The 19,529-nt window shown below is 29.3% G+C and overlaps 1 protein-coding gene and 1 long non-coding RNA gene across 2 annotated transcripts; one reads left to right on the top strand and one right to left on the bottom strand.

The window, feature by feature from the left end:
• The first annotated feature begins 262 nt into the window (after positions 1 to 262).
• LOC132947086 (uncharacterized) lies at positions 263 to 6,480 on the top strand. The gene is made up of 3 exons (XR_009664827.1): positions 263 to 380; positions 3,908 to 3,994; positions 6,105 to 6,480. It is a non-coding gene; the product is annotated as an uncharacterized LOC132947086 (long non-coding RNA).
• LOC132947085 (uncharacterized) lies at positions 1,474 to 13,643 on the bottom strand. The gene is made up of 10 exons (XM_061017282.1): positions 13,438 to 13,643; positions 12,667 to 12,867; positions 12,445 to 12,598; positions 11,748 to 11,881; positions 11,339 to 11,441; positions 10,631 to 10,907; positions 7,794 to 7,956; positions 7,561 to 7,664; positions 1,706 to 1,895; positions 1,474 to 1,591 (listed from the first exon to the last, which is right to left on the bottom strand). The coding sequence occupies exons 1-9, from the start codon at positions 13,596 to 13,598 to the stop codon at positions 1,777 to 1,779; spliced, it is 1,416 nt and encodes a 471-aa protein (XP_060873265.1). The 5' UTR covers positions 13,599 to 13,643; the 3' UTR covers positions 1,474 to 1,591; positions 1,706 to 1,776.
• Between the last annotated feature and the right edge of the window lie 5,886 nt (positions 13,644 to 19,529).

Genomic DNA, 19,529 nt, shown 5'->3' with positions numbered 1-19,529 from the left:
GGGCGCTAGCGTCCGCTGCCCGCCGCCGCCGCCGCCGCCGCGTTTCGCAGTTGTGCGTGTGTGCAACAGTGTTGCCGGAGAGCGGGTTAATTCGTTTTCGATAGGTAAATTAATAAAAATTATATCATTACAATATTAATATTATTTATATTATTGTACTCTGTCTCGAAGATTCAAACCTTGAAACCTATGCCTATCTTCGATAGGTACCTATCGTGTATTCGTGTTATATTTTTGTGAAACCATTTTTAAGGACTATTACTTTTAGTATAAACATTTTGATAACTTACTGTAAACTACTAGTTCTAATTTTGAATTAGGTACAACAACATTTTCAAAAGAAGGATTTTATTATGTTTAATATCAAAAGAAAAATGGAGGTGAGCGTTTATAAAATGTACATAAATAGATTATTTTACTATATATTATTATGAGATCGGATGTGCCTCAGATTCATAGGCGTAATCTTAATCTGGGGGGGGGGGGAGCGACTACCCCCACAGATATTTAACTGAGGGGATAATAGGTAGTGTCTTTCCCCCCCTCCCCCCACTGTTACAAGTTCAAATTGAATTTATTACTGATTTATGTACGGTTTTTTCCACTACCGCTTCCACGTCGTATACCATTATAATATGTTTCAAAACTCCATTTGAGTCGTCTGAGTCGTTGAGCACACTTGAACACGCTAAAGACTTTAGGAGTCAGATTAAACAAGTGTTACCTTATCTAGTATATTTAAATAAAATTAATACAGTATAACTGGAAAGAGGGCAATTTATTAGGTAACCGTCCTGCTGTACAGGTCTTAGAGTCGAGTGTATCTAATGTCCATTAGTCATTGAGAAGGTCACTGCAGTACTTAATGGTTGAGTTCAATTTGAATTCAATTATATAAATCATTGCATACGAAAGATGTCTGATGATTCTGAGCGGAAATGCCTACATTACTATAGTTAGTGTATTTTATCATATATTTGTGTTGGGTATATAAATATTTGTTTTACTACTGTTTATTAGTGATTCAGTATCAAATAGCGATAGCTCAAAATTAATTTAAATATTTTTAAAATGTCATTGCGTGTATTAAAATATAATGATATTATAAGTAGAAGTTTTTAAGTTCCCATAAATCATTTTAAATTACAACAAAATAACTAAAATCACGTTATTCTCCGTTTAAATATAGGTACAATTTCCTCTAAATTTGAACTTATAATGTCTAAAAAACAAAATTATGAAAATTTATTTTTTAGACTTACATGTTTCACTAAGAATTACTGTGGGATTTTGTATTAAATTGTCAAGCTTTTTGACCAAGCATCAATTTTTTTTATCAATAATTTAAAAAAAACTGAATTTGAATAATTTCTTTTGTTTTTTTTCAAATTATTAAGAACATTTCTGGGAATATTTACTTTTGCCACCTCCCCCTTCCCAACTAAAGTAGTAACTATATTCACTTTTCTGCCAGAAAATTTAATATATTAAAATTGAAGATTAAAGCATTTTTACTTTTCCAAAAGGTGGTGCAAGCATAAAAAATAACATATCATTGTAAAATCAATAATTTCACCGCTCCGTTGTGAATCTAAAATATAATGAAAAAATATATTTACATACATATTATACATAGTTGATAATGTTGATATACATAATAGGCATCATTACAATAATACAACAAACAAATAAATAAAAAAATTACGTGTATAGTTGGTTTCTGCTAAATATATGAGGTTATGACTGCGGCAGACGACAGTATTGCTATAAATACAATTAATCATTATGTTTTCGATTGACAAACCAATACAGTCTTAGTGTGAGATAGTATCCGATTTCGATGAAAGACAGAACGCTGCAACCGAGAAAAAATGACGCTGTACCTCCGAGGGAAACTGAAATTATTAGTTTAAAGTAATAAGTATATACATTATAATATAATATTATAGTATGTAAAAAATATTATTGAACTTAACATAGGTACATATAGCTATTTCGTCATATTGTATAGTATATTATATTAGTACCTACACCATGTATAGGTACCTAAATGCGATTTATTGTGCAAGTGCAATTAGTGTTTATTTGCGAATTATATAAGTATTGTATATTACACATTTACACGGTATAACTTATGAGTAGACGTCATATTTTATTTTATTAGACGAAATGGAACCTTTTGGACGACCGCGACATGTACAATGTACCTAGTACCTACTGCACATTATTATGTATTATACACGCCGTCATCATTAGGAATATTGTATACATTTTATTTTATGCTAAAAGCTATATATTTTACGAAACTATAATAAAATTTGACAAATGGCTTAATTATTTTTATACTCGTTAAAATTGTTTACGGTGTGTTTGAAATCGTATACATTCCGGCGGCATTTTTTTTAAATACCATTTATTTTCTTTTACAACCACACGGTCTCCTATTATAGCTGTATGGGCGTATGGCCATAACCTATATTATATTGTATTATATAGCTGTATCCTTTCTGTATGTACTCAATTTACAATATTATATCGGTATACATGTATGCAGTGGCGTAATTATGAGGGCTCTTCCTCCATGACATTTTTGTCAGAGGGCAGGTATCTCTCTATATATACCAACAGTAGACATTTTTAAATCTACTAAAATAGAGAAAGAATACAATATATTATACAATATTTAACGCACATATTTTATAAAATGAAAATTTTTTCTCAAAGTATTGCATATATCAATATATGTATTTATGTTTCTACTGCTGCATAGTGCACAACATCTATATGTTTAAGTATTGTCAACTTTATCGCATTATATAGGTTACAAAAGTAACCCAATAATATTATTTCCTAAATTATTTGATTATAAGATGTCCATCACATTATTTTTTGTAAACAAGTTATATAGCAGCTATTTTTTAAGGAACTCTTTTATGTAGGTACTTAAATAGTTAAATACTTATTTGACGGTACGCCATCATAATATGAGTACCTACCTACCTACCTACGATTTGTTTCCATAAGCCATAGAATGCGTTGTGTAAAAACAAACAATTAGGTTATGGTTTCGATTTCGGTGAATAAATCAATTTGTCCCGTCCCCTTCCTAGTTTTTTACTCAGTTACGCCATTGCCTGTATGATATTATACATATAAAATATACATAAAACTTATATATTAATATACACCGCCTCCATATTATTATCACGGTGTCGTGCGCTCGAGTTTTACCGAGAAATATGCACTCTGCTACTCTGCATGATCAATTACCGACGGACTTATGTCCAACAGCGTAAAAAACGATTTAGTATGGATTTATATAATATTAAATGCTTCTTCGCCGGGAAAATGTTACCGGCACAGCCTCTCGGGGCTCGGGCATCGCGTGACGGAATCGAAGGAGCGCGAGAAGAAAACGTTTTACGTCTTTCATTATGCACCGCCGAACAAATTAAAATTATTATTTATTATTATTTCATAATCATTTGTATAATAAGTAATAACCACTGAGACGCGATGTATTATATTATAGTTACACATCCGTGGTCACAGTGACTATAGGTACAGTAACAGTTGTGTAATACGGCAATCGGTCAACAATTTGTGGGACAATAATATAATATTATAGTCTGATTTAAAAAAAGTCCAGACTCGTTTTCTATTGTCGGAAAACAGTATTCTAGATACAATTTGCACAAAATTCTTTTTAAAAATTGTGTATGGAACAATACAATATATTTTGTAAGTTTTAGGTAAATCAGGATTATCTGCAGTAGGAGTAAAATCAAATATAATAATAGATATTATATAGGATATAATAATAATTAAATACCTAATTAAAATTTTTCGAATTGAATTATTTATATTTTTGAAAAATTATTTATTTGTTTATTTATTTGCCAAACAGAAAAACAATTAAACCGGACTTTTTGCCTCGGACGTTTCCTCTTCGTAAAACACTATTATAGGTAAACGACACACTCTACACTCTACGGTAAGTACCTACTCGTAGGCTATACTTTTTTGTAATTATTTTTTCAATATACATGTTATATATTATATATAGATATTAAAATCCATAAGATACTGTACTTATATATAAATATATAATGATAAACTCGGATAAAAGGTTAGAATTGAAATTTCATCAGGAAAATTCCGAGATTTTGTCCAAAGTTAAATTATTACTTGACATATACCTATTACCATACATTTACCAGTATATTATACTGGCGAAACGGCCCAAATAACAATTGTATACAGTTTTTATTTATAGGTATTAAAAAAGTCTATTTTAACCATGATATAAATAAAATCTATTTATCTACATCAACTGCTAATCGTGATTTTAATATAATATGAATTTTAAATTAATTGTTTGGTAACTTTTTATCGTCAATAATTGTATGGTATAAAAATTTAAATAAACGATTGTATTATGGGCGTGTCATTTTGTTAATGTTTTTCAATGTAGCCAATCAGAGTAGGTGTTTGTTAAGTGCTAACTATAAAGTAAAATTAAATTGTTTTCTTATATAATATTGAAAGCATACTCTACTTCCATTTGACATATTATGTTTTTACTACCTACCTATGTTATTAAGTTATCAAGGCTATCACGCAATTTTATTATTTTAACCAACAATAAATCGCTTTTTATGGTTAGATCAAGTAGCATCAATCAATTTTCAACTATATATATTATCAGAATTATTGGCGACATTATGTTCAAAATGTAAAATGTTTATAATATAAAATACAATTTTACAATAATAATAATATGGTAACGTGTCATAAACAATTATTAAGGGGTTTAGTATAGGCAACTTTCAGAAACATTAATTGAATAAAAATTGAATAATTTTACAGTGATTTAAGTCATTAATTACTGACTAGCAGTGGCGTACGCAGGATTTTTCAATGGGGGGATGGGCTTGAGTATTAATTACAAGTTTCTTTTTATTTTGTCCATCTAATAATTGCAGACATTTAGGTGAGGTATTTTAAAATGTTTGTACAACTTCAACTTCTCAACTTTTCTAATAGAAAAAATAACTTCAATGGAGGTTTTTGGAAGGAAATTGGATCTAGTTCGTTTTTTAGGAGGTCGAAATTGAAAATTCTCAGTATTTTTTTTAAATAATCATGAAAAAAAAAATAAATGAAAATTTGTTAAAAATGTTTGGTAACCCTGATTAGACGGTCTTCACTTTCCTTGCATTTTATTAATTTTAGTTTTTTTTCTAAAAATGTCAATAAATATTTATTTGTTTGGTCAAAAAGCTTAAAAATGTAACACAAGGTTCATCATAAGTTTTAATTATAACTATTTAAAAATATTAACGATACATAGATACCTATAGGAAAGATTTTATTTTATAAGCATTTAAAGTTCAAATTTTGACAAAACCACAATTAATTTATAGTTAAAAGGTATAAAATATCAAAGTTATCTATCTAAGGCTTGGAAATTTAATAAAAGGTCTTTATTCATGCAAGTAGTTTATACTTTTACCAAAAAATTACTGGCTATTTTAGGAAAATTGGTATGCAAATATGAATTCATTCTGGTAAGACGTAGGTATATGAATTTACGTCCATGCTTACTAATTGACGACAGTTGAAACTTGATAAATATTTTAAAAAAGTAATACATAATAATATGGGAAATGAGGGGGGGAGGGGCTTCAGCTCGTTAGCCCCTTTGCGCATGCCACTGCTGACCAGTAAGTATTAGGTACTATAAATATACCCCCTTATGGTAGCAATAATTTATTTTGAAATTTGTTTTGAAAAATGCCTTATTGTAATTCCGATATTGTGAGTACCGAGTACAGTTTGATAAAAAATAGTTTTGTATCTAAATCCTAATGTATTGCATATTCGAACCGTGCAAAGGTTTCATTTGACGCTGACGTAATACCCGAGAATAGTCGTGATTGTTAATATTCTCTAAATTCAAGTGATCATAATTCATGATGGCTATAATGGGAATAAATCGATCGGCCTATGTAAATGGCAAATTTATAGCTGCGCATGTGTAGTATCATCTATGTATAATAATATGTATAAGCATTGTATTTAAATGTTTTGTTTCTCAACAGTTTAATGCTCCCGGAGTATGCGGGATACCTACCACACGACACACACACGAAATGTCTACATAATGTACCTACTATTATGTATTTTATGTATAAAAACGCATTACAATTGATATTCCAATAATACAGTTATAAAATGTTAACTACCCGTGTAATCGATGCAATAATGCGATTATGTGCGACTATCGGAATAATTTGTCCTGGTACCTATGTACGTTTCCCGAGTATAACTTACAAAAACCATATACGGCACAAAACATAAGTACAGGTATATATAATATATATTGCATAACATAATACTATATATTTTATATAGGCATTATTATAAAATGTACGGGTAACTTTAGGTCTACGTATCATGTTATGTACGCTTCCTCGTAAAATTAAATGAATTAACCTTTTTAGTTGTTGCTATATTTTAAATAAATTTATTCAATATTGACTTAGACGGTTATAACGCTAGAGATGATATATTATTATGGGTTTTTTTTTATGTAAAATAATTCATGCAACAAAATATAATGTATATATAGATAGACTATATTATAGTAGGTATATTATATTATATTATATAGTAAAACGACGGGGTGGCCATTTTGGATTGCAGGATTCTTTTTATTTATTTATTTTTTAAATGATTTTATGTTGAAAACGTCCTTAGTGGTCGACATCATCTTCAATCTCGAGAGAAAGCGAAATATTATAGTTTGCAAAAGTAATTTTCATTATTATAGATACTGTAGTCATTGATATCAAAATGTTAACATTTATTTAAAAAAAATAATTTATTGTGTAGAAAGAAGCAAAATAATTTATAAGAATTACCGAGTAAATTAAAAATGGCAATTGATTTTATAATTTAATCGTTGTGTCATGTTTAGTTCTATAAATTACATAAATAATAACAACATTATTTTCCATGAATATGTAATTAGAAACATGTTTACATCTATAGGTAGGTACCACTACAGTAAATTTCAAGACAACTTTGACAGTAACATATTTTGTACTTATCACGACTAAGTAATTATAAATTAATATTAATAACAAATATATACCTACGTACAAATATCAAATATGTATTTATACATTTTGTTTGTTTGTATTAATTGGATAATGCAATGAATGAATATTTTAAAATAAATAGCAATATTATCATTATTAATTATTATTTTTTAAAAATTGCTTTTTTATTATTTTATATTTAAGTTATTATCGTAGTCGATTGAAAATCTAAGAAGTTAAAAAAAACAACATCTAACACACGATGTTATGAATATACCGTGTGCCTTTGTATTGTCAATTGTGTTTATCGTATAGGTATTATTATAGGTATATGAAGAATACCGTTCATGATCGAATTGCGATGTATAGTGATGGTCCAAGGCGACAACGATAGAGATCATTCGTTTTGAAAAACAATGGTTTCTCACACACACACACACACACACACACTTACCCAATAAATCTTCAAAGCTGTAGATGACGTCGCGGCGCAATCGTGTCTTACTATATTTGTCAACGGCCCAGCGGTAACGGATGTCCCACGGCACTGGATACGCCCTGTGATTTACAAAATAAAAACGGGAATAATAATACTATGTGAGAAAATATTATGTAAGCATGTGGCTTTAATTATTTTTTTGTTTTATTTGACCACGTCCAATATTAATATACGCGTGTGTTACCTACCATGTCCTCTTTGAATTCCTGTCCAAAAACAATTTAACTTCCTCGCACTGCATCTGGCAATTGCAGTCGAGCGGCGTCCCGTCATTTTTTTCTAATGTTATAAACATATTGCTATGCATCGACAAACAACGTAGCCCTTCGATATTGCAAACTTTCATTTTACCTAAAAAATAACACTTAATATATTGTAGTATACGACGATTGCTTCCGACGAACACTAATAAATAACACATACATAATTAAAATAGAACATGTATTTATTACTGTTTTGTTCTACAGCCCGACTGCATCAATAATCACTGCTACGAAGAACCAACATTTGCCCACTCCTATCTCTTATATATTATAGCTTAACCTATATAGTTTCTATGTTGCTTCATCTTGTTATTAGTCTAATAAAATGTACTTAGACTTAATACTAAATTTTGTTACATATTATTACATACACGTTTTCTTAACTTAGTTATTAGTTATAATATTAATGTTTATGCATTTGCAACAGGTAACAACATAATATATTATGTATACCCTAACTCCATGTACACATTAATGTAAATATATATATATATATTATATATTAATATGATTGATACAACACTATAATAGTTATTAATTTTATTTGTTATAGTTACTGACCTAGACCATATCTACAAGTCGAGTTTATGTTATTTATGTTTATGTTAAAAGCATAGGCCGTGTTCAGACTTTAGTGGCCAAAAGAGGATATAATAACAAATTTTCAAACCTATTTTTTTTTTAGACATGAAGGAACACCCATTTGTTATGTAAAATTAAAACTGCACATTATAATGTAGGTATATAATAAAGTAAGTAATAAAAATATTAAATAAACGTTATTAATAAAAATTATGTTTTATATTTTAGTATAATTATTTCTACTAGTCGAAGAACATCAAAAATTCAAAACACATTTTATGGTACTATTGTTTGTTATTGCTCCGCCACCTTTCGGATACAATATTTATCAACCCGCAACCGGCTTGACCGTCCTTTGTACTATGATATTCTTTATACACCGTTACAAAACGTTCAAATAAATGTAAATAATAATGATCAACGCTTAAATTATTAGTAGCATTGTCGAACATTTTATTACCTAATATTATTATCTCATTATCATTACATGTAAAAGAATAGGACAATTATTTTATAAAAATCACATTATTAAAATATGTCATACAACAATATAATAGACATAATAAATAAATTCAATAAATATAATGACTGTACTTATAATATAATACAATATATTATTTTTTTATTAGTTAAAACGAACAACGGTTATATTATAATATTATGTTGGCTGGAAAGTATAATATATAGCGACTACCTATATAATGAAAATATAAACTTTTGTTGGCTACAACTAAAATGCCAAATTATATTATGTTTATTTTTTATAATTTATATTGACAGTCAGTCTGTTATTTTAATACAAACGTATAAGTTCTATTATTTTTGTAGTTTAATATTATTTCAATTTCAATTTTTTTTCATTTCTAGTCCACTCCCTGTTTTTTAGTAGTTTTGTGTTATGAAAATTAATTTAAATTAAAAAAGTGTTTATTCTAATTTCCAAAGTTTATTTTCAGTGAATAATTTTTCAAGGATATATAATATATCGTGATGAGACTGATTATTTTTGCGTTTGGACATTTATACTCATCATTCTAGCTATTATATTCAAGAAAGACAAACAAGATTTTGGTTAGAAGTACGATATGGATTAATAATGATACGTGGAAAAAAATGTTTTTTTTTGTAAAACGAATATTAAAATAAAAGTGGTAATAGTATACTAAGTATAGGTAAGTTTAGTTTAGCAATATAAAATATTGGTTAAGTAATATACGTACTAAATTGTATTTATTTTCAGGTATATATTGTATACAGTGTTAAATTTAGTAGACAGAAATAAATTGATAAGGAGGGGATTACCTAATAGTGTTAAAAATGTAATACCCATATATTTTCTTGAGAGAAAATTAAATTTTTTTTTGTAAATTTGCATTTTGTGTTAAAAAAAATATGGATGCGGCAATATTCCCGTGTTTTTCGGACTATCTGTCGATAATATTTTACACGTCTTGAATTCAACACTGGAAATGAGGGCAATGGGACATTTTCTGTCAAACGACGGATATTTATATTTTATTAAATAAAAGTTATATTATAAAACAATTATCAGTCAGTTTAGCTTAAAATACACAATATAATACGATAAAACGTGTAACCGTTTCCCTTATTATAACATTTTAATGTCCGACAGTTCACCCATTTCCTCTGTGCGTGGATTAGGCCTAAAGTTAATACTTGGGGATACCACAATAAAAAAAAAACGCGCCACGTACAATATCTCGTGCAACATTAAGAAATTTGATATAACATCGATTTTCATTTAATGTGCTAAGGTGGTGAGGAATCTTGTGCAATAAATTAATGTAGTTTGTAATATATAATAATATTAACATTACATAATATACAAAATGAAAACCAAATCAATGAATGTATTATAATATATATACTCTGTAAACTAATTTTTTTTTAGCCGTCCATGATTTTTTTGGAGGTACAGTCCACCGGAGTGCCCTCTCCCATTGATATTAATTATATTAATAAAAAAAGATAGTTTATTGAGTTTCAAATATTGAGTTCTTACATTACGATTAAGTCGTAATAATTGCATTGCATTTAGAAATAATTAATTACAGTATAATATTATTGCCTGCTACAGTATTTGAGCTTACCTAAGTGTCTGTAATAATTTTTTTTTTAAAATCGACCATAATAAAATAATATTATAATATATGATGCACCTGGGTACGGGTAAAAGTGCGGAATACACTTGCACAGCTTCAGAGCCAGATTTCTTCTGCATATCATCCTACATACGTTGTAACTGTAAACGGGTATTGTGTTGTCCATTGGTTCGTCCATGAAACGACATCGACGTTGCGACGGGCTTAGCCGTCTCAATTCAGGAGCAGATGTCATCTCCCAAAACGTGAACGTAGTATCTCGTTCCATATTCTCTTGCACCGAATAATATTTGTCTACTATATTTGGTACTTCCTTTGGGTAATGCACGTAATACTGTAACGAATATAATATTTCAATACATTTATTTATGACATTTTAGGTGAACTACCTATATATTTATTCAACAATATACAGACTATACAGAACAATTTATATCGAGTCAGTTTAAATATTATAATATTATAATTCAATTTTTGGATAAAAAATATCAGTCTCCGAGTCAAGCCATTATTGTGTATACTTACGTGAGTACCTATATTAGGCATTAGTAAAATACATATTAGATATACACTGTGATTACCGTTGATCCTTCCACATAAAATACAATTACAGTATCGTTTTAAAAATAAATTATAATTCGTAAAAGATCATACCTTTACACGGTTATTTTAAAATAAATAACTATCAATAGGCACGCAATTATAATAATTATAAAGTATAAACTATAAATCCATTAATGTCGTACGAAGTTTTTTTATAATTACCAAAACACTCCGAGGTAGGTATTCTGCTCTTGCGTAACATAATGAGTTGAGAAAGTTACACGATGGTGTTGGAGAGTTGGAATTTATGTTTTGGAGTTCACTACTGTAATTATAAAGATGGGTTTAATATTTTGCAAATAATAGGTTTGGCTATATAGTTTAAGTCATATATTGTATTATTTCTTATAATTTTAGTAAAAAGGTAAATATTATTAATACATCGTAACTCTGGTTTTTTATATCATCGTAATATAGCTAAACTATTTGTTTTTTTTAAACATTATTAAATTCATATACCTATATAAGTATACAAACATTATTATGATATTTAATACCCAGTCACTTGGATAATAACAAATAAAATGCGCTGAAATGTACATTTAAAAATATTATTCAAACAACTGTTTACTTGGGTGTTAAGTAATTTGTTATTGTCCCACTGAAAGTGTAACAGATACCCATTTCAGTTAATACTGGTTGAAAAGTGATATTTTTATAGTCAGTGCTGAATATTGTGGTTCTAAAACGAGGTTCAGCATGTACCTGTAAGATAATACAATTATGGTAAAATTAAAATATTTTGGTAAATCATAATTAACACTAAAACCTATTTATTAATCTTTATACTATGATACGTGAATTTTATTTTTTAAATTGTAATACCTTAAACCTTAAACATTTAATACACGTTTATCATAAGTTTTCTTATAGCAATTATGAAATCTAAACACTTTTCTACGATAGTTATTAGTTTGAAGTCCATACGTTTACGGTAATATTTTTATGAGTTGTTTAAAATTTTGAACAGTCTATAGAAATCCAATTTTTCTGCCTTTATAGGTTTTTTCGAATACGACGACAAGAGATAACATTGATCTTAAATTTACAACCATATATCTATCTTCTGGGCTGAGGTAATATTATAAGTAAATCAAGACCTGCAACGACTATACTTAATCTTTGTACCTGACACCTGTCCTAATATTTTGGATTTCGATTAATACGTTTTTATTATTTTCATTAAGGAATATTAATAAGTTATACTAATACATTGTAATATACAAGTATTATAAAAACTTTATAAAAATAACAAATTTCAACTATACCTTCAAAACCAAGTCGATAATGTCAACATTTATTAATTCAGTGTTATTAACAAAAGGCGCAATGCTGTCTATGTTTTCATACGTTGCGTTCGCAACTTTTTTCACAAAATCCATGTAGTAATCAAACTTTTTGCCGGAACTTACTTTCCATTTACTAGTTAAAAAAATATTGCAAATTTAATAAATATTAGATTTTTAGAGCACAATATTATATCCACTCACCGCTGTACATAATCTTTAGCGAATTCTGTGTCCACGGGGTCTACGTAACAGAATGTACTACTTGGAAACTGAAGGTACCAAAATCGATAATCTTTCTGTACTGTTATAACAGTAGGGTTTGTATTGTATCGTATCCAACTGTCACGCATCACATTAAAAGATCCATAAATTGCCAAAATTTCGCATAGAACCCAAAGAAATCTGCGTAAAACGGTTTTATGATGTGTGTACAAATAAATGATACTCGATGAGAAGTGTCTACATTTTTGGTATAATATGCTTATGAATAAAATAATAATATTAATATATAAGTTGAATATAATAGTATCCCATACGGCCATACTACTAAAATTTTGATTTTTAGAATTTTTAAGTGTCATTAAAGACGATAATTTCGATTACTTAGATTTTTCACAACATTTAAGGAGTATCCTGTGGCGATACCAACTTTTGTTTTTCAAATGACAACCTATATGTTTTAAATCAAAATGTGATTCAGATTAATTTTCTGAAAACTTTGACGTATCGTAATCGAAATTTGAACGAAAACTTCCGGAGTTATTCTATTGGAAATATTAAGGAATGAGGATGATAGTCTATTAAATACTAAAATACACTGTAAATGGATACGAGCTCGATAATTTATTATAATTCGGTATGCAGTATAAAATATTTGTTAATAAGTTAATATATAATTATTATATATTATTAATATTACCAAATTGATTTTGTGTGTTTATTTCGTCAAGTCCTATTACTTGTACTACTTACATTTCTATTAAATGTCTGTTGGATAGGCCAATATGGCGTATACCGTGCAGGGTAGTCGTCTCGGAGAACTCCTTAAGGTATAACAAACCGGACCTGAGAGGTCCCCACCAAACATTTATTTGTTTATTGTCTCTATTTTTCCTTCGTGTAGTATAATGCATGTTTGTCGTGTGACAGTATCAACGGACTGACGACATAGAAATTCGCATTTTTCCCACATCGCCATTGTCACGAAAGCGACCACTAATGCATGATACGCCGTCAGTTTTTTTTTAGATCTACGGTGATATCGTAATGTACTGTACTGTTATGCTGTTATTATCCTAATGGAAAAATTATTTTTAACTTTTATTTTTCATTTTTTGTACACGTTGAAAGTAAATTAAAGTAAAACTACAAATTATCTTTGTACTTCATAAAATATAATTTATCCGATATTGAAGTTGATATTTTGAGCTGTAAAAAAAATATATAATAGTTAATAAATATTACTATTTACTTCATATTTCTGAAACAGCACAATATAAAATAAAAAAATTAATAACTTGAACACAGATAATACACTAAAAATAAATTATATTATATTATAATATGTATGCAAGAATGCAGAAATTCAGCATAAATGCTTGACATATGCATACATAATACTAAAATACGCACTAAAAATTAAATAAAAAAAAACTACTTTCAATAGTTTTATTATGATCTAGGTATGTAAAAGTGTAATACGCGTACAGGTATTCATTCAATATAAAAGTAGTACCTGAAAAAAAAATATTACCTTTATAAAAATAGGTCTTGTTGAAAACAATAAAATATATTGATATAATAAATGAAGTAACATTTCTTTATGACCTACTTAGCAAGTACTACCTATAGTTTTCATAGAACTATAATATTACCAGGGGCGTTGCTATTACTAGGCTATATCCGAGTGAACCATTGTGAAACCATCATGGCGTTTGTCGTCCAAAATAAGGTTGAATGCATAAAAAGAACAACATCAAAGGACATTATATTTTAAACGTAGAAAAGACACGTAACTGGTTATTGTGCGCGTGCAAACGATTTAACGAAATCTCATGTAAAACTCGATATCTACCTAGGTATAGGTAATAACGATTTACGTGATACAATGACGGCTAGAAACTCGTTCGGTCTGCCAGTGTTAAACTGTCGAATTTATTTCGAGTAGAAAAATGAGTAATATGCCGTTAAAACTACAAATCCGTGAAAATTAGGAATTTAAAATTAAATTTGTATTGTATTGCTTTAATTCAAAATGTATAATCAGCGATAGATTACTAATTATTAATAATTAGTAATTATGTACATTAGTGAGGGTCTTTGGATTCTCTTAACCTGTAATATAAGATAACGTAATATTATAACCGTAAAATATAATAATATGTTTGGTAATTATTATCTTTTATTATATTATAGTAATAGGTTGAATAAAAGTAAAACAGATTAAACATATTGTAATATCTATTATTTTTGAAAAAAAAACTTCAATGAAGAAAATAAATTACCAATAGTTAATTATGCTTGACTACTTGAGCGTCACGTAATTTTTTTTCCATATTATAGCCTAAAATTAAATTAATCTATGATTAAATGAAATTAAATGATAATAAAAATTTATTTTTTATTTTGATATTTCAGTAAACGATTATATAAACTTATATAATTCTATAAATTCTGTAATTTTATAATTGTGATCAAATGAAGAGATCAAATTTAAGTGATTAACTAAAAAAAAAATTTTCATTTTTAGATTTCAGTAAATGATTCTATATATTATACTAGTAATCAAACTCAGTGTAGCATATAATTTATTTTTACATTATACATGACGTTTAATTAAATAGTTCTAATGTTAAATGATAATAATATGTAGTATATACATATGTATTATGTGCACACATGGATATCGTTTATTAAATATTACTTGGTTGTTATTCAATTTTATAGACTAATAAATGTTATAAAAAAAGTGTACAACTATTATAGAGCTTATTACTATGAAATTTGAAAATTCAACTCACATTGAGTAACATAACTGAATTATTACTATTTGTTTTAAAAATGTGTTTCAGAAGATGTATGGACATGGGGAATCCAAGTCATATATAAAATATTTGGTTTTTTGTGTCAACAGTCTAGAACAGTCACTTTTAGAGTAAAGATCGCCAAAAATGAACAGCGAACATTATTTTGTGTGGATCCTATATAATGACCTTTAAGGAATTTTTTTTTGAAAATGAATAGGTACCTATGATATAATATTTTTAATAGGAATTATCAGTGTGTTACCACTCACCTGCCATGACCAATGTGTGACTCTTTTCGTTAAGCTGTTCATGGGCAGTCGATATCAGCACAAACCCTAATCATTGTACATGGAGATACGTATACAAATTAAAGAAAAAACCTTGTAAGATATGCTAAAAATAAAAATCCAACATTTTTTTTATAAAAGTTCAATAAAAGATCCAGATCACTTGAAATCTGAATTGTTTGTACATAATCAAATATTTTTTGCAGGTCTAAAAGCAAATTATTTCAGCCAGAAATGTGCCATGACCTGTATTCAAACAACCAACCTCTTCAGGAAGGATAGATAGTTCCTGCAATTCTAAAGAAGTCAACCTAAACAACTGACTTGCTACATCCTTTGAACTTGCTGCTTATCCAATTTGCTGTACTGTATACACTCTCATATCCAAGCATTTCACGCGAACAAGTACTTTTAGCGACGCAATATTAACTGGTGTTTTTTTTTCAGCATCTTAAAAAATATAAAAACTAGCACAGAAGTTTTCAAAATGGTATTTATTTAAAGCCACCGCGGGAACCATTGAGCAATATTGTTCGCAAAACCTCATAGATTGCCTGCGTGCGTGATCGCTAAAAGGAAAAATCAAATTGAATTTGTTGTCGTCGACTTGCAATTGTGGACGTCACACGTCGGACTCATATTCGCGAGACTATTTCTGTACATATTATTATATAATATATACGTACCAAGTAAGACTGTGCACATTATAATATGTTTACAAACTAGAAGACTACACACACACACACACACACACACACACATATATATATAGTGAATGAGAGAAACTGTCTTCGCCGTCGTTTTAGTTTTGCCCCCTTAACTACAAGAAGCGGCGTCGGCGGTGGGTCGTGAGGATTCCCGTAATTTAATCAGACTCGTTTAAAGTGCACCGAAATACCATGCGATGGCGGTGCATATGAAAGAAGTCGGATCAGATGGTACGTGACGCTCGTTAGGGACTGCCGCCGCCACGGATTGTATATAACGTCGGGCCGCCACTGGCTCCCAGTGATACGCGCGCGGGGGGCCCACTTCATATTATAACATTATATTATATACCTACATAGGTATATATCTATGTATACCTGTACGCAATCCGTAGTGGCTACCACCATGCGCCGCCGCCGATGATTGTTCGAGTCCGTGAATGACGTATCATAATAATGCGTATATTATTATTATTATTATTATTATAATAAAGTGGACAAATCGGTTTTTTAACGGATTTCGTCTACGACTATGACATTATAATATTATTATTATTACCTACTCTTTGAATCGTTTATAGGAATAAACAAATATAATAATATCATGTATTCTTCGTTCACACGTCCGCGATTATAATATTATTTTATAGGTATAGCCGAAGGTTTTAAATTCGATCTCATTGTATACTCTGCGCTGGAAACGGACAGCATAGGGTACCTACGTCTTGTTCCTGTAACATATTATTACTAAATCGTTGGTACACACAATAATACGAGCACGTGGTATCGTGTACCTGCAGAAGTCGTATTCCGCGGTGCATATGCGGAAGTGATCATCACGTCGTATTATACTGAAATTTTGCTCCATTTCGATATTATAATAAGTTAAGCGTGGCTTTCGATAACACTGCTGCCGCAGGAATTCGTGGCAAATGTTTTCAAATCAATGTCAATATTATGTTGTGCAGCCAATGTATAGTACGTATATGATTCTTACCAATTGTTAGGTCTCACCTAGAATTTGGCTCCATATAATTTGATCACCGATTTATGGTCTTTATATATACCTAGTTCAAAATGTATAGGCAAGTACAGTATAAATTCCTAAAATTAATATTATGTAAATTAAATGTGTCTACTGTTATAGAGACTCATATAATCTACAATCTACCCGAATGGGGATGACTTTATGCGGACCAAGAACGAAAATCGCAGACATTATGCCCGTAAGCGGATTTTTTACACGTTCAAATATCAATAAATAAATATATAATAATAATAGGTATACACAAAAACAATATTATGTAAGTATATTATATAGTAATTAATATTACGCGATGCGATCCAGGAGAGTATACCGTCTCTCCGACGCTAATATTATTTTGTTCCCAGAGAGATAAATATGATATTACGATTCGTACATGATTCGCAGTGCAGTTGTATGACGTACGAGGTAAGGATTTCGGGGCAAATGTCAACGGGACTTTTGTCGTGTCTGTTGAAATTAAAGACGGAAAAAAATGTGTCTACTTACCACGACGACGACGGCGGCGGACCCATAGTGTAGTTGTCGTCGGGTGGAGAAAGCTCTTGAGATAATAAGGCAAAAAGGCCGGCGATTGTTATCTCGTTTCAGCGGTCTTCCCAAGCTGCTTGTGGATCGACCTGCTCGGCTCGGATCGAGAGCCGATCTCTTCTCTTTGCCGAGTCGCCGACCGCCGCCTTGTTCGTGTGCGTGTGTGCGAGAGAGCAGCTAATTTACGTGCCACGAACTGATGAATAGCTGCTTTTTGTAAAACCAGAACGACCGCGAATTTTACTCTTTTTCACGTGTCGGCAAAACGCGTTTACTATATACACACACACACATACACACACGCGCGCGCGCGCAAAAACCGTTCGCTTTTCCTTCATCGTTTATTATTATTATTATTATTATTATTATATGTATGTAGATCCAAGCTGACTTACAATTTGTTTCCGTAATATGTATTTCGCGCGGTCTGCAACGCGCAAATTGCTTGTTTTATTTATTTATTGGACGTCGGTGTAAGGCTCAAAGTAAGCATATATGAGGGCAATATACACGGGATTACTTAAAAACTTAAATTAAATTTAACGCCTAGAGTGAAGACGAATATGGCAATAAATCATGAAATGCAATTTAAATGTACTTACAAACATAATATAACTTCTATTATTATATGAAAAACCGTAGGAAGTTAAAATATTAGTTTGCTAAAGTATATATTCTATTTTTATATATTTCATATATTATAATTATATAAAATGTCATGTTAATTTCTTTTTCGTATTTTTATTTATTTCACTGTTTATACCTATCACATCGACATTAGGCTATGGGGTACATTATTTTGGTGAAATCGATTTCGGTAGATATATTCAGACCTTGACCTATTATATCGTTCAGACGTACATACTATATAAATAAACTTAAAACAATAAATTATTCTACCCTGTTATTACAATATATGTATTTTAAGTTATTAATATATTAAAATATGTATGTATTATTTAAAATTTTAAACACAGTTAGGTAAGGTGTACCTACGGTTTTGACTTTGCAAACTTTTCTATGTTATAGGTAGTGGATATTCAATGCCGCTTTACTGTCACTCGATGACGTGATTTAAAAAACTGTGCGTAATGGGGCCACCACATTTTTTAAACATTTTTCATCATAAACGAACAAAATGCTAGAACTAATTTTAATCTGAACTATATATATAAATACTATCATATTAAACATTAACTAATAAATCAATAGGTAACAAGATAAATATAGCTACAGACTACAATACATATTTAAATACAATATTTTTTCCACAGTTCAAAATGTGTTGAAAATGTAATTTTGTAACACTTTTATTACACCGCTGATTAGGTTAATATATCGAATTCATAGTTTAATTTGAAAATTAAAAGTGATACAAACCACCATTAGGCAATGAAGAAATTGATAAACTTAAATCTATATTAGTAATTATTATTTAAATAGTTTATTACAAAAATAATTGAGTGTT

This window comes from Metopolophium dirhodum, chromosome 6 (genome assembly GCF_019925205.1).
Source record: "Metopolophium dirhodum isolate CAU chromosome 6, ASM1992520v1, whole genome shotgun sequence".
NCBI lineage: Eukaryota > Metazoa > Arthropoda > Insecta > Hemiptera > Aphididae > Metopolophium > Metopolophium dirhodum.
This window is presented reverse-complemented; position numbering and strand designations above follow the sequence as displayed.

What these genes read in the sequence shown, in the direction of transcription:
- LOC132947085 (XM_061017282.1), bottom strand. Translation starts at nt 13,598, where the DNA reads ATGCATTATACTACACGAAGGAAAAATAGAGACAATAAACAAATAAAT. An exon ending in AACAGACATTTAATAGAAAT is followed by an intron (nt 12,868 to 13,437) that starts GTAAGTAGTACA and finishes CGTTTTACGCAG; the next exon opens with ATTTCTTTGGGTTCTATGCG. An exon ending in GCTAAAGATTATGTACAGCG is followed by an intron (nt 12,599 to 12,666) that starts GTGAGTGGATAT and finishes TTTTTTAACTAG; the next exon opens with TAAATGGAAAGTAAGTTCCG.